This window comes from Protopterus annectens, chromosome 13.part0, assembly GCF_019279795.1.
Source record: "Protopterus annectens isolate FY-2018-M chromosome 13.part0, PAN1.0, whole genome shotgun sequence".
In the NCBI taxonomy this organism is placed as follows: domain Eukaryota; kingdom Metazoa; phylum Chordata; order Ceratodontiformes; family Protopteridae; genus Protopterus; species Protopterus annectens.
Genome location: NC_056747.1, coordinates 360,301,772 through 360,318,672, shown reverse-complemented (window position 1 = coordinate 360,318,672; position 16,901 = coordinate 360,301,772). Strand labels below are relative to the sequence as shown.

Below are 16,901 nucleotides of genomic sequence, written 5' to 3'. Positions count from 1 at the left end.
TAGAATAGATAGGTCCAGTATTGGTCTCCAGGCTTTGTCCTTTCTGGGTACCAAGAACAATCTTGAATAGAATCCTTGTCCCTGCTCTTGCTCTGTTACTTGATAAATGGCCCTCATGTCCATGAGGGATGAGACTTGTTTTTGTGCCTCTGCCCATTGATGTTTTGGCAGGTCTGGCCAACTGTTTGCCCTTGGCAGGGTATGCAAGTGAAACTTGTAGCCTTGTGACACTATGTTTAAGACCCATTTGTCCTGGGTTGTGCCAATTTTGAGAAAAAAGTGCTAGCTTTCTCCCTAAAGGTGCTGCCAGAAGATAAGTGCTTAGCACAGGCAGGGGGAAGTCATTGGGACTGTTTCCTGTATGGCTGTGATTTGTCTTCACCAGTTTTGGGGGTAGATGCACCCCATTGTTTAGACCTGTATGAACCTTGGGGCTGGGATCTACCTCTAGGGCATCTGTATCTGCCCCTTTGTGGCCTGACACTGGAAAGGACCAATTCTTTGTAGGCCAGTGTCTGCTAAATCTTGGTGGCTGTACCTTAAGAAATCCTTGACTATTTGCATAGATTTAGCTTTGTCCTCCATTTTCTTTAACACCTCTTCTGCTTTAACACCAAACAAAGCATCATGCTGTAATGGAGCATCTAATAATTTTGCCTTAACATGATCAGGTAGATTTTGTTCCTTTAACTAAGCATTCCTCCTAATGGCAGAACCCGTAACTGTGGCCCTGCAGGAGGCCTCCAGAGAATCAAAACCACATTGCAAAGTATGCTTTCCAACTTGTTCAGCTGCATGCAATAAATCCTGCATTTCTTTGTTTTCTGCACATTCAGAATTTAATCAACATTTTCTGTTTAAGCAGTGACATAATATATTGCTGATATTTGAGCATATGAAACTGACAATTTAAAGCCCTTACAGCCTAAGTAGCAGAAGTGTAAATCTTGTTTCCCCATCTGTCCAGAATGAGGGAGTAGGGTTTTTTGCAGTGGAAGCCTTGACCCCTTTGGGACCCTGACAGATAGTTTCTGGGTCAGCAGCAGGGTTTTTGAAAAGGAATTTATGAGAGTCGGGAACCCTGTAGTACCTGTCCGGCTTAACAGGCGCTGGAGGTAAGGAGTCAGGGGTCAGACTGGACTCTGAAAAAACATCTACAATGTCTAACAGGTGGAATAGCTAGGGGCCAGTGTTGTGGTAATAAAAGGAAGTCGCTGAGCCTTTTCTTAGATTCAGAATAAATCTTGAGTCTCCCAGTGGAAATGCTCCCTCATGGTATGTAAAGTTTCCCCAAAAGAATAATCCTCAGAAGGAGAGGCTGAAGGGATAGATTATTCAGCATAAGAATCCTCATTGGGAGGAAGAGAGTATTCCTGATCAGAAGAGGAATAAGATGAAATGGAAACCTGATCTGAAGATTCATATTCAGTCTCTTGCCTAGGCCCCCTTATCAGGAGGGGGATGGGAACCCCTGATCAAAGTAATTAGGTCTTCGGCCATTTTGAGCATCTGTTTTTTAGGCATGGAGGCCTGTCCATGAGGCTGTTGTACTTGTTTCTTTGTCTTTAAAGGAGCTTTAGTCTTTGCCTTAGAAGCTGAAGTCGCTTTAACATATAATCGTGTAGGTCTGAAAACACCCTCAGAAGCATATGCCTGCTCAGCGGCTCCGGACACATCTGAGGGAATAGTTTCTGAAGGTCCAATACCTTGAGCTTCCAGCGGCCTGGTAGACTCCACGTGGGTGTCGGTAGTGGCCTGCGAGTCTAAAGTAGCGGTAGTCAGGGGCTGCGAAGGCGCCTCACTGAGAACCGGCGACTGGCTTAGAAGCCGCCTCGTAGTCGGTTTTGGACCTCAGATGCCTGTCCTTTTCTTTGCGTTTCTTGTGAATTCCGGTAGTGTGATGGCTATCCGATGACATTGTATAGTTAAATCTTCTGCCAAAATAGTGAAATGCAAAATCGTACCGACGCTTAATAGTGCGTTGGTTAAACCTAGCACAAAACTGACAACTAGCAACGTCGTGGTCAGGGCCTAGGCAAGGAATACAGTAAGAATAGAAGTCCTTATGAGGTATTTGCTTCCCACAAGAAATACAATTAACTTTTGCTGACATTGGTCTGGAGCAAGAAAAAAGTTTCCCCAACGGGGTACTTAGCTTTTTAGTGAAGACTTCGGATGTGAAATTCGAACATGAAAATCTCAAGAGTTGGCCGACCGGCACTTGCGAACTGCTTTTGCTTCGGGAACCGCGCGGCAAGAAAAACTGAAGAAAATTGTGTCGGCTGCATCTTTTGTACCCCTGGCACACTGACGTCAGGGAAGAGGTGACAGCAACTGATGCCGGACCTAGACTTTGGAATTCAGGCCGACTGAGGGTAACCTGCCAGCAGGATAACCCAATTCTAATGACTGCAACAGTGAAACACGAAGAACATCCCATTTGTCGTGGGTAATGGGCTCCCAGTTCTTGGCATAAAGAGCAACCCCCCCCCCCAAAAAAAAGTGGCAGTCAGTTGAGAAGCGCTTGGAAGTTTTAAAAAAAAGTCTCTGAGACAGTTTACCATAGGGGGGAGTTTTACTACTCCCAGATTTGGAAGTGGAGGCCCCCCCACTGCTTAGTCCTGTGCGTACACTGGGACTGAAGCCTGGGAGGTCTGCTAGATCTGGGTTTGGACTGAAGGTCTGGAAGAGGCAGAAAAGGACCAATTCTTAGAAGGCCAATGCCTACTAAATCTTGGAGGTCGTACTTGTAAAAAATCTTTTAACAGTTTGCATAGATTTAGCTTTTTCCTCCATCTTTTTAAGAACTTCTGCCTTGTTGCCAAACAAGTAGTCCTGGTTTAAGGGAGCATCCAGTAATTTCACTTTAACATGATCTGGCAAGGATTGCTCCCTTAAGCCAAGCATGCCTTCTAAGTACAGACCCAGTTACAGCAGCCCTGCAGGATGCCTCTAGTGAATCAAAACCACATTGCAAAGTATGTTTTACAACCTGTTCAGCTGAATGTAGCAAATGCTGTAAATCCTTATTTTCAGCACAATCAGGAATCAACAATTTTCAGTTTAAGCAATCCAATAATAGGCTGCTGATACTTTAATACAAAAAATTGGCAGTTTAAGGCCCTAATGGACAAAGTTGCAGAAGTGTATACCTTCTGACCCCATCTATCCAGCGCCCTGAAGTCTCTATCAGAGGGGGTAGGAATTTTGGCAGTAGTAGCTTTAATGTCCTTGGGTCCCTGTGAAATGGTCTCAGGATCTGCAGTACGATTTTTATAAAGGAACTTGAGAGAGTTGGGGACCATGCAATGTCTATCAGGTTTTCTGGGAGCAGGAGGTAGAGAGTCAGGGGCCAAGCTAGACTCCGATGAGGCATCAACAACAATGTCTAGTTCAGGAGGTATGGCTAAAGGCCTGTGCTGGGGCAGGAGTAAGAAATCCCTAAGCCTCTTTTTAGAATCAGAGAAACCCTGACTTTCCCAACGAAAATGCTCCCTGAGAGTATGCAAGGTTTCACAAAAAGAGAAACCCTCTGGGGGAGAAGCAGAGGGAATAGTCTCATCAGCATGAGAATGATCATAGGTAGATAAGGGTAAGTCCTGGTCATCAGAGGAAACAGAAAATTCAGAATCCTGGTCAGAAGTATCATAAGCAAACTCAGTACTAGGTCTCAGTGGGGAAGGCTGGCTTCCCCTGATTAAAGTAATAAAGTCTTCAGCCATTCTTATAATTTGTTTTTTAGGCATAGAGGCCTGACCATGCGGTCTGGGCATCAGTTTTCTAGGCATGGTTCGAGTTTTAAGCCTTGGAAGAAGATGGCTTTGGTTTAATAAGCAAGTCAGTAGGCCTGAATACACCCCCAGAAGCCGGTGCCTGCACAGCGGCTCTGGACCCATCCAAAGTAGAGACATCCGCAGGTTCCACAGTTTAAGCATCTCGTGGCATACCGGACTTTGAAAGGGTCTCAGTAAAGGCCTGCGAATCTGAAATAGCAGGTATCAGGGACTGAGAAAGCACCTCACTGAGTACCGGCGAACTGGTGACGGACTTAGAAGCATCGTCGGCAGCTTTGGACCTAGACGACCTGTCTCTGTCTATCTTTACATTTTTTCAGAATGTCGGCAGCTGGATGGCTTACCGAAGACATATCAGGATAACTGAACAGAGCACCAAAATATTTAGAAGCGAAAATATACAGACGACTGATAGTTCGCGGTTTAAATAAGGCACAAAACCAACAGTGAGTTGCATCATGGTCAGGGCCTAGGCAAGGAATACAGTACAAATGAAAATCTTTATGAGGTATTTGCTTTCCACAAGTAATGCAATTTACTTTTACTGACATCGGTTAAGAGCAAGAAAAAGTTTCCCCAACGGGGTACTTAGCTTTTAGTTGAAGACTTTGGTTCTGAAACTTGAAAATTTCAGGAGTCGGCCAACCGGCACTTGAGAACTGCTTCTGCTTCGGGCACCGCACAGCAAGAAAGACTGATGTCATGGCATCAGCTGCATGTTTTATACCCCTGACGTCACGGAAGAAAGGACAGCAACCGACGCAGGACCAAAGACTTTGTTAATCAGGCCGACTGAGGGCTACTGCAAGCAGATAATCCAAATGTGATGACTGCAACAGTGAAACACAAAGAACATCTAAATGCCGCCGGAGTTGGCGACTCATGAGTGGGTACGCCGTGAATCAGGCAAGTGAGTGTGGGAAGGCTGGGTGGGAAACTATACAGCAGCATATAGAAGAGAAGGACATCTAAGGTTATGGCAAGTTCTTACACAATACTATGTTCTTCTATTCATATGCTGTATTCATGACATCAGGGAGTGTGCAATAGCTCCTGTCCTATGGAAGGGGAGGCGGACCAGAAGCACTTTCCACAAACCCATGGAGGATGGCTCTGGCAAATCCTGCCCTGGCTCTAGAAACCAACTCCAGCTTGTAGTGCCTAGTGAAAGTTTGAACTCAGGACCATGTAGCTGCTTTGAGGACAGCAGCCATGTCTAATCCTTTAAGGAATGCCTCAGAGGACAACACTGCCCTGGTAGAGTGAGCCCTAACTGGGCCTGGGAGAGGCTTGCCATGAGTAGTGTAACAGCAGGAAACAGTTTTGGTTAGAAACTGGTTGCCCAGGGCTTTTGGGTGGTAAGAGACAGAGCCCATCAGATTTGCATAGGGATTTGGTTTTGGCCAGGTAATACCTGAGCTGTCTGTGAACGTCTAAGGAATGAAGTATCCTGTCTGCCTTGTTCTGTGGAGAGGGGAAAAAGGTTGGCAGATTTACAGCTTGATTTAAAGACATCTCATTGATCACTTCGGGCATGAAAGAGTGGTTAGTGCACAAGCATCTTCTATCCTTGTGGAAGACAGTGAAGGAGAGTCTGCCATAAGGGCATGGAGTCCTGAGACGACTCTGGCTGATGGGATGGCCACCAAGAGGATAGTCTTCCAGGTGCAGTGTTGGAGGAAGCAGTCATTGGCTGGATCGAAAGGTGGGAGCGTCAATTTCTTCAGGACCAACTTAATATCCTAAGGTGGGGGAATGGGTTTCCGTGGGGGACTGAGATGAAGTGCTCCTCTCAGAAAGAGTTTGACTTCTAACCTGGAAGCTAGAAGGGGTACTAAAGGCAGAGACGGCAGACAAATCTATTTTAATGGAGAAATAAGGTAATCCAGTCTTCATAAAGTCACACAGTTAAGACAAGACCACTGGAAGCTCTACTCGCAGTGGTTGCAGGTTATTTTTTAGACACCACAATGAAAATCTCTTCCATCCATTTTGTCAGGTAGGATTTTCTAGTGTTCGGTTTTCTGGCCTCCTGCAGAACCTGGATCATGTCCTCTGAATATAGGTGTCTGAAGGGAATCAGTGGCTTATCACCCACAGTGTGAGGTTCAGAGTGGACAGATGGGGGTGTCGGAATGTTCCCTTCTGTGTGAGTAGGTCCATTTGGTGGGTAACTTGTGGTGATTGCCCTTGGCTAGTCGAAATAGAAGAGGGAACCAGTGCTGCCTTGGCCAATAGGGAGTCACGAGTAAGATTTAAGGCTGTTCCTTCTGAATTTTCAGCAAGACTTTGTATGCAAGGGGAAGGGGGGATGCATAGGCATACATCCCCTTCTAGGAAATAGAGAGAGCATCCACCTTCCAAGCTTCTGGGTGATGTGCCCTGGAACAGAAGATCGGGTGCTGTCTGTTCATGGGGGAAGCAGAGAGATCCACATCTGGGATACCCCATCGATGGACCTGGTCCAGAAACACATCCTTGTTCAGCATCCATTCAGGAGACAGGGTCATGGTCCTGCTCAATGAATCTGCCATCACATTTTTTGCAGAAGGGGTATAAACTGGTTGGAGAAGGATCAGTTTCCAGACTGCGATTTCCCAAGCCTGCAGTACTAGTTTGCACAGGAGGTAGGAATTTGTCCCCCCCCCCCGCTTGTTGATGTACCACAGCACAGTGGTATTGTCTGTGTACCACCTCAGAGTGCCTGGTAGAAAGTGATCCTGGAATATTTATAAGGCCAGTATCAGAGCTCTCATTTCCTTGATACTGATGTGCTCCTTCTGTAGGATGTGGGTCCATGAGTTCCTCACCTTCCAGTTCCCTAGGGTTGCAAACCAGCCTGTGTCTGAGGCATCCGTGAAGAAATCCTGGTGGGAGGTATGGGCTGTAGGGGCAGGCCAGGATTCTTCTGAATCTGTGAGATCCACCATTTGAATTTCCTGGTAAAGCACAGCAGCATGGGAATCATGAATTCCAGTGGGTGCAAGTGTTTCCAGACTGAACATGGATACCACTGGATCTTCATGTGGAGCCTTGCCAGGGGATCCATGGGGGTAGCAGAGGCCATGAACCCTAGGATTCTAAGGAATTCCCTGGCTGAGATGGCTTTTAGAGGAAGAATTTCCACAAAATAAGATGAGAGTATCAGTGTCTTGTCTGGAGGTAGGCAAGCCATCATTTCCCTTGTTGTCAGAATCCAACACCAGGTCTTGGGAGGGTATCGGGGAGGATTTTCTTTGAGGTTTATGGTAAATCCTAGAGACCTCATAAGCAGGGAGATGGTGAAGCTTAGGTTGTAGGGCTGTGGAACTTGAGGGAGCCTGGATCAGGATGCTGTCTAAGGAAAAAGCTATATTCCCTTTATTCTGGTGAATGTAACGACTGGGGCCAAACACTGGTTCTCAAGGTACAAATTCAAAGCTGCTAGACGGCTTCTAAGGGTTTTGGGGACAAAGACCTGACAGATGCTACATGTGGTATGGTAGTGTTCTCTGCCTAGACAGAAGAGGCAGAGCTCATGAGAGTCCTTACATGGAATTTGCCTTCCACACCTACACCTGCCCTTCCTACCTGACATGAAACCCAAAGCAGAAGCAAGAAGAGATTAGAAAACCCCTATGTGGTGCTCATTTGAAGTCAGATGCAAAAAAAAAAAACGCTTCTTCCAATAAGCGACAACCGGCACTTGTCACTCAGGCGGCAGAAAAGTTCTGAGGTGGATGTGTGCTGACATCTGCTTTATACCAGACGTCCAATTTATAACAGACGCCAGAGAAGAGGCACAGGACATAGAGTGCACCCTAGCAGTAGCATTTAACTTAAGTGTAACGGCTGGACGTTCGACAGTTCGCAGGACAAACTCCCTGGTGTCATGAATGCATCAACATATGAATAGGACTTCTGTCTAGACAGTAAATATAACTACTATAACTAAACTTTAAATACATGTTAACCATCACATTTCTAACTATAGATGTACAATATATGTGATAACTATCACGTTTCTTACTATAGAAGTATTTAACTATGTATTGTAAAACTAGAGTACTCAACTAACAGTAAACTTTTTTTAAACAAGACCACCATATATAAAAACAAATTACAATGGTAATACTACCACCACCACAGTAATAAATCAAACAGGGAATTTCACCTCTTCAGCAGTATTCTGATTTCCTAAGCAAACTCCAGAACACAGCTACAAATTAGCCTGTGCTAGTGGTGCAGAGGAATACCTTCAGGAAGATTAGCACCATCCTAGGAGTGAATGATACTCAATCTGGACACATTTATCTGCTGACTTCCCTGGTGGAGAGTTGGTAAACACATATGCCTGCCTAGTGGCTGTCAGGCCAATCCTGCCAATCACAGCACCTTGCAAAAGTGAAGGGTGGAGCAGTGCTGATGACACTGCAAGACCCAGCCACAGGGTGTTAGTGAGTGGGCTGCAGATGAAACACAGAAGATACTCCTTGACTGCCGCACGACTCTGCCCCAGGTGCCTTAAATCTTCTAAATGCCTGGCTCATGTGCCACACTTAGCACAGAGGGAGGCCAAGTTGAGGTAAACAGACTCAGTGGCTGAGGACTGATCCTGGAAGTAGCTAAAGGTCGGTATGAGGAATCAAAAACAAAAATGTGCAAAAATACAGCTGTAAAATTAAGTTTTCAGCAGCACTTGTTCATTCACTAATAGCAGAGGCGAAAGACAGTCCTGGACAAAACAAAGACAGTTTGAAAAGATGGACTATCAAGGTTTTCCATTCAACATCCTCCATGAAATTTTTCCAGGCCATGCACACAATTATCCTCCTATCCTAGATCACTCACCTTGTAATCCCTTTGGCAATTCCATGGTTTTTACAAGTTCTTCTGCTATGTCAAAAGCATTTAAGCCACTCAGCTTCTTTTCCCAAAACAGCTTCAATTAAAAAGAAAATAAAATTAGTCTTTGAACCTTAAACATCTACTTTTATATTAAAATCAGGAGATTCTACAAATTTGCCTACAATTGCACCCCACCCACCAAGCATGGAAAACATGGACAAGGCATAAACATCTAAGTTGCTTTTTCCATTGCTGCTGTTGCAAAGTTTGTGTTCATCTCCTTAGAATTGATTCTCACATCTTAATACAAAACTTATACTCTATCACAAATCTGCTAAAAGATGAAAACCTCCAGTTATCCCAGCCAATCCTCAACAAATTAGTCAAACTTAGCATTCAATTTTGTGGATGTATTACTTCAGATACAGATTCAGTTGCCCCAGTTGTGGTAAATAAATTCCCAAGTTTGCCACATCTGTTGCACTCCGCTCAATAAATCTAATCAAATTGATCTTGCACATTCAAGAACAAGACCAAAAACAAACTTAGTCAGTGCTGCACTCTGACACTGGTTTCAAACCAAAATCCACTATAAGGGTGCATAGGACAGCATCAATAAAGTAAAAAATAATTTACATGTGGAGAAAAAAATAATTTTTTAATTGCAGATGACGTGTTGATTTACTTGACAAAAACCAAGCAGGATCTAAATATACTTTTCTTGAACCTGGAAATCTTTGCACTTTCACAAGACAATACTAATAAAGCCAACATTAGAGTCTTCTTTCGGCTGCTCCAGTTAGGGGTCGCCACAGCGGATCATCTGTTTCCATTTCTTCCTGTCCTCTGCATCCTACTCTGTCACACCAACCACCTGCATGTCCTCTTTCACCACATCCATAAACCTTATCTTAGGCCTTCCTTTTTTCCAATTACCTGGCAGCTTCATCCTTAGCATCTTTTTCCCAATATACTCTGCCATTCTTCCTCAGCACATGTCCAAACCAACGTAATCATGAGACTCTGGCTGTGTCTCTAAACCTTCCAACCTGGGGTGACCCTCTAATATATTTATTCCTAAATCCTGTCCACGCTCGTCACACCCAGTGCAAATCTTAACATCTTTAATTCTGCTATGTCTAGCTCTGACTCCTGCCTTTTTGTCAATGCCACTGTCTCCAATCCATATAACATAGCTGGTCTCACTACCCTCTTGTAAACCTTCCCTTTCACTCTTACTGGTACTAGTCTGTCACAAATCACTCCTGACACTTCTCCACCCACTCCATCCTGCATGTACTCTCTTCACCTCTCTTCCACACTCACCATTACTCTGAACTGTTGGATCCCACGTATTTAAACTCATTCACCTTTGCCACCTCTACTCCCTGCATTCTCACCATTCCTCTATCCTCCCTCTCATTCACACACATATATTCTGTATTAGTCCTGCTGACCTTCATTCCTTTTCTCTCTAGAGCATATCTCAACCTCTCCAGGGTCTCCTCCACCCGTTCCCTACTCTCACTACAGATCACAATGTCATCTGCAAACATCATAGTCCACGGGGACTCATGTCTGATCTCATCTGTCAACCTGTCCATCACCATTGCAACATTAGAGGGGAGACCACAAATTATGAACAAACAGGAAAAATGATAGGAAGTTTCCCATGTTGCACACAAAACTCAGATAAAATGTGAGCAAAAAAAAAAGTAGCTGATAACTTAGGAAGTAGAAAATGGTAGAATTAGACCTAGACCAGATAGTAGAAGTTTTAAACTACACGATGCCATTAAAATTGCATTCCAGTCTTCCCCAGCAGATACTCCAGCCCAGTTCCTGAAGTCAAATATGAAGACAGCTTTTAGTTGGCAGAGGGGAAAATAAGTTCTATAATTAGCATAACATTATGTCTCCATGATCTATCAAGATTCACTTCACTAACAAGCCTTGAAGGAACATGTTAAGACCCTCACAGGTTCAATAACTCCTCTCATAGCACACACACTCATCACCTCTCTCCCTCTCTTCAGAGTGTACCCCTTTTTCACAGTTACAATTAACACTTTTTATACATCATGGCACTCAGACTTTCACTCCTCCTGCACATGACCTCTATAAGGGGCATGAAGGTAGGCACTTTGAAGTAACTGAACATGGATCATCAATTTCTAACATTATAGCAAATATAGAATTAATATTTGCCATCATCCAAACTGGTCACTTCAACAACAGGACAGCCCCCCCCCCCCCACCCCCAAGCTTTTCCTCTTAGAAGGCATCAGGACTGAATACCATAAAGAATGGTAACCAAAATGGTTGACTTGGACACAGATCACATCCCAAGTTCAGTATCGTGAAGGTACACAGAGAAGTCCATGTCAATGGCTGCACAATCAAAAGGAACTCAGAGAAAAACAGGATTGTAGCCAAGTCCTATCAGACTGAACATTTGGTACATTTGACATGGCTATATTTTACTTATGGAAACAAAAGGTAAAATGTTCCGAAAGCAACCTGGACAAAATAACTCTGGACATGGATTTGTTTTGACTACAGCAAAGGAAAATAAAAGCTGATCACACTTTCAAATAGCCTTAGTTCTGAGGAGATACCATCTTGGTTTATGTTTTATGTCCAGACAATACAAGAAACTTTCCCTTCGGTTGGGAGATTAAAGTCATCACTGCTATCTTCGGGATGAAGGCAACATTAGTGCATACACATGTGACCCTTATGGAACACAAAGTAAAAATGTGGAATAAAACGTAACAGAACACTAAATGTTCTAATGAAGAACTGTTGCAGTAACCCAACCCGTTATGGGTTTTACTCCTACTACAACGGCCAGTTTCACAAAGCTTTAGGCACTTTACATATGCTTTCCCTGTCAAAATGGTTGTTGCATATAAAAGTCGGGTGAAGTGCAAAAAGATTCATAGCATTTTTTTTTTTTCTTTTGCATAGAAAGGAGGCAAGAGCCCTGAAAGCATGTGCTACAAAACAAAGAGCTATAACTGTACATGGAAGAGAGAAATTAGCCCCACTCAGAATCAGAGGAATAACAGCAGGTAAACAAGGCCCAGAGGAAGGGATGTCTATTGTAAATGTGCTCCATTAGAACATCTACTGTTATGGCAATCTTACTTACATAACTGTACTAAGTTCATATATGTGTATCACTATTACTGTAGCCTGTGCTACAAAGGTAGATTACCACAGATTAAATAGAAAAAACTGGAGGAGGCCAATACCCAAGACTTCAGAAACCCCTACAGTACGGTCTTACCAAAGCCTGTTCTGAACCAGGAAAAAGGAATCCACTTTGCAATGTTTCATAGGTTCATAGATTACAAGGCTAATGGCTTAAGATCCCTTACAAACCTAGCCAATATAATTTTACCCAATATTTGGCCCCTAGCGGCAAGAGGATGGCATGGATTTGTACCTATGTCTGGAGTATCTTACAGATTGCGCCTGTCCTTAAGGGGCAGAGGTCCTACCCCAGGCATGAATTTGCAATTCCCCATCCATGGATTCAAACTGTGTTTGAAGACAGCCAAAGAAGGGCTTTGATTAATGTGAATAGGAAGCTTGTTCCAAAGCAGGGGCAATTTGAGACATACATTGCTCCAGCATGTTTTGTTTGAATCACTCACTAGATTTAGATCGCTAGATCTTGTGACCCTCATGCTGTTTGACTTGTGGATGTGTAGCAGCTCCACAAGGGCTAGATTTGTGTCTAAAGTTAGTCATAGTTCATCCCTTAACAGTCTGTAGGAGACAGAGTAAGGGGATAGGGCTCAGTTTATCCACACAGGGCATGTTGTTTACACCCTGTATTTTATTTGTGAGAAAACTCGCAGGTCACTCCAGCTGCTGTATGTGCCTAGTCAAGTACATGCCAAATGGCACACTGCACTCAATTATTGGTCTGATGAGGGTTGAGTATAGCAGAAAATACAACTGTGTACACTTTCCATAAATGTAGATGTTGGAGTGTATTCACTGTTGCAGTCATCACATCATGGTTATCCCTGCCAGGGTAGCTCTCAGCCAGCCCGAATACCAGAGGCTTATTATTTCTGTGTCGGTTGCTGTCGCTTCAGGACTGACGTCAGTAGTATAAAGTAAGGCAGCTGACGCCATTACATCAGTTTTTCTTGCACTAACCTGTCAGGAGCCCCCGAGTGGGAGCCAGGTTCTGGTGGAAGAACCCCATCAGTAGAAAGTAAATACCAATATGTCCCTTTTAAGGAAACAGAAGAGGGGGATGGAGGGTGGGAAAAAGTACAGTTTTGTACCTACCATAAATGTAGATGTCCGAACTGGATAGCATCTGCAGTCATAACAACTGGGTTGTCCTGTCGTCAGGCTACCCTGCAGTCGGCCGGATTCCAAAGTCCGGGTCCGGCTTCAGCTGATGTCGCACTTCACCCGACGTCATCTCTGCTGGTCTCCGGGTATAAAGGCATCAGCCGACGCCATTTTCTTCAGTGTTTCTTGCCCCAGATGCCAGTTGCCCTTCCTGGAAGGCTAAATTTTGGATAAATGCCAATGTTTCCAAAAGGATAGAAGGCAAACTCAGAAAATAAGCATGTATGTACATATATACAAACAAATACACCATAAGAGACTCCCCCCACTAGCTAGCTATTAGGAGGGTAAATACCCTAGGAGTACCACAGAGGGCAAGGAGGGAGGGTAATCCTGACTGCAGATGCTATCCAGTTCGGACATCTACATTTATGGTAGGTACAAAACTGTACTATGTCCTTCATGGATGCATCTGCAGTCATAACAACTGGGTAGAATACCATAGCCAACTAAGGGAGGAGGAAAAATTTAGATTATGGTGTGGTTAGGATCCCTTGCAGCACAGCAGTGGCAAACCCTGCTCGGGATCTGGAGTACATTGGTAAGTTATAATGCTTGGCAAATGTATGCACGGAGGTCCAAGTAGCTGCCTCAATAATGTCCTTGGATGCCACACCTCGTAGGAAGGCTGTGGTAGTGGCTGTTGCCCTTGTAGAATGAGGCCTTATGTTCTGTGGAATTGGTTTTCCATGGAAGGAGTAACAGAACCGTATGCAATTTCCTATCCATTTGGAGATTGTCTGTTTGGAAATTGCTTTTCCTTCCCTTCCTGTTGCATAGGCTACAAAAAGCTGGTCAGTTTTTCTGCTACTTTTTGTTCTGTCCAGGTAGTGGCGTAACTGTCTATGTACATCCAAGGAATGCAGCATTCTTTCCCCTCTGTTTTATGGGTTGGGAAAGGTAGGTAGGTGGATTGCCTGGTTTAAAGACACTCTGGATATCACCTTAGGCATAAACGTAGGATTAGTCCTCATGGACACTATCTTGGTGGAAGATTAGGTAGGGCTGTACCGCCATTAGGGCCTGAAGTTCAGAGACCCTCCTTGCTGAGGTTATTGCCAGTAGGAAAGCAGTTTTCCACGATAGATGCTGTAGGTCCGCTGCAGCTGCTGGTTCAAAAGGTGCGAGTGTCAATTTTTCTAGCACAAAGTTCAAATCCCAAGCTGGCAATGGTGGTTTCCTTGGAGGTTTTACATTCTTGATTCCTCTGAGGAACTGCCTGAGTAAAGGATGTGAAAAGACAGGTGGATCAAAGCTGTATTTTGCTGAAATAGCTGATGCATGTATCTTAATGGAGGAATAGGACAGGCCTGTATGTAGAAGCTCTGCCAGATACTCCAGAATGTTAGCCATATCTATAATTGACACATCTTTTCCTCTTTCAGTGCTCCAAATGACAAACCTTTACCATTTTCCTGCATAGTTCCTTCTTGTTGAAGGTCTGCGGGCTTCAAGGATAATGTCTTTAACCCTTTGGGAAAGTTCTGGGTTAGTTGCTGCTATGTGATGTTCCACGCAGTCAGTTGCAACGTTTTTAGGTTTGGATGCATGATGCTGTAGTTGTTCTGAGTTAACAAAGGCATCAGGGGTATTGGCCACATGTTGTCCCGAGACATGCTCCTCAGTAATGGGTACCAGTGTTGTCTTGGCCAGTTTGGAGCTATCAGGGTTATCCTTGGACGTTCCTCCTTGATTTTTAGTAATACCTTGTGTATCAAGGGAAGAGGTGGAAATGCATATGCTGTTAGACCTTTCCAGCTGAAGGAGAGCGAATCCACTTTCCATGCAAGTGGGTGGAATGTCCTTGTGCAGAATTTTTTGAGTTGGTGATTGAGAGGGGAAGCGAATAGATCTATCTGTGATCTTCCCCATTTCTTGGAGATGGTCTTGAAGATGTCCGGGTGTAGCATCCATTCGTGGGCATCCGATGTGGTTCTGCTCAATATGTCTGCTAGAGTATTGTCCTTTCCCGGTACAAATATTGCCTGTAACTGGATGTTGTAGCTGAGTGCCAGGTTCCAAAGCTCCAAAGTCATTCTGCATAGGGGGTATGAATGAGTGCCTCCGTGCTTGTTGATGTACCTCATGACTGTGGTGTTGTCTGTCCTTATCATCAAATGGCCCTCTGAGAAATGGTCTGAAATTTTGGATTGCCAGTTTTACTGCCAGCATTTCTTTTAGGTTGATGTGCAGGTGGAGTTGATCCTGCGCCCACAATCCTTGTACGCATTTGTCCAGCATGTGAGCCCCCCATCCTAGGTCTGAGGCGTCTGTTGTGATGGTCTGGCTTGCTTGATAGCTGTGAAAGGGTAGGCCTGGGTTTGACTGGCATGCTTGTGCCCACCATAGGAACTCCTGTTTTAGGCATGGGATTAGTGGAATTTCTGCTTCTAGGCTGTGCCTGTGTTGGGACCATAAATTCCTTAGGTACCACTGTAGTTTTCTCATATGTAGTCTGGCATGTGGAACCAAGATTATGCATGATGCCATGTAACCCAAGGCCTGCAGGACTTTTCTTGCTGTTAACTTGTTCTGTTTTGTTAGAGCCAAGAAGTAAAGAGGGAGTTCTTTTTGTTTTTCTGCGGTTAGGAATGCCATTTGTTTTACAGTGTCCAATTCAGCCCAGGAATGTCCTTGTTTGGGATGGTATCAGCCTTGACTTTTGTAAATTGACTGTGTATCCCAGTGCTTGTAGCAAGTAAATGACCCTTTGTAAATCTGTTGTCAGCTTGCTTTTGTTGTCCCCTTGTAGCAGGCAGTCGTCCAGGTATGGATAAATTTGGATTCCCTGTAGTCTGCAGTGGCGATTACTGATGCCAGGCATTTTGTGAATACTCTGGGCAGTAGATAAGCCAAAGGGCAATGCTGAGAATTGATAATGCTCTGATCCTGCAAGAAATCTGAGGTATCTTCTGCAAATAGGTCGAATGGGGACGTGCAGGTATGCCTCCTTGAGATCTAGAGTTACCAGCCAACACTCCTTGCCCAGCATGGGAAGAAGTTGCTGTAGGGTCAGCATTTTGAATTTTGGGACAATGATGTATGTATTTAAGGTGGACAGGTCGAGAATAGGTCTCCAACTTTTTTCCTTTCTTGGAACTAGGAATAGTCTGGAGTAAAATCCTTTGCCTTGTTCTGTTATTGGCACTCTTTCCACAGCTCTCATCTTTGCTAATTGCATTATCTGCTGTAGAGCTTTTGTTTTTTGATTTGGAGGCAGGTTCGGCATTCCTCTTTGACTGGTAAAGTGTGAAAGTGGAACCGTAACCTTGGTCTATGGTTTGCAAAATCCACTTGTCTTTTGTGATGTAGTGCCAGTTTTTCGAAAATAAGGTTAATTTTCCGCCTAATGGAGCTGCTATTTGTTCCCTGGTAGGCGGATGTAGAGTTAAGTCACTGTGATTGTGCTGTTGTAGTGGTAGTGGCTGAGTCTGTGCCTCTGTTATTACCTTGCCACTGTCGCCCTCTGTAGGCACCTCCTCTGGATTGGTGTCTGCCTCTGGAACGCCTATTCTTGCCCCTTTGGGATCTTGTGGAGTCAGGAAAGGACCAATTTTGGCAGGCCAGTTCCTGCTAAACCTTGGGGCTGAACCTGCAAGAAATCTTTAACCGCTTGAACAGATTTTGCCTTTTCTTCCATTTTCTTCATTACCTGCTGGGCAGGTGTACCAAACAAACTGGTCTTATCCATAGGAGCATCTAATAACTTAGCTTTAACATGATCCGTAAGACTTGTTCCTTCAGCCATGCATGTCTTCTTATCACTGTGCCAGTCATGGCTGATCTAAATGAAGCCTCCAGTGCATCATAGCCACATTTTAAGGAATGGTTACTAACCTGTTGTATGTTATTTACCATTTCTAATACATATTTCTTATCTATAGAGTCATCAGAGGATAG

At 44.2% G+C, this 16,901-nt stretch overlaps 1 protein-coding gene across 2 annotated transcripts in view; it reads right to left on the bottom strand.

The window, feature by feature from the left end:
- The window catches only part of MBD3 (methyl-CpG binding domain protein 3), a 729,401-nt gene that overhangs the window by 274,957 nt on the left and 437,543 nt on the right, over positions 1-16,901 (bottom strand). For both annotated transcript variants that reach the window (XM_044053964.1, XM_044053965.1), the window contains exon 4: positions 8,625-8,715. In XM_044053964.1, coding sequence (XP_043909899.1) covers positions 8,625-8,715 — 91 coding nt within the window. The remainder of the gene's footprint in view (positions 1-8,624; positions 8,716-16,901) is intronic.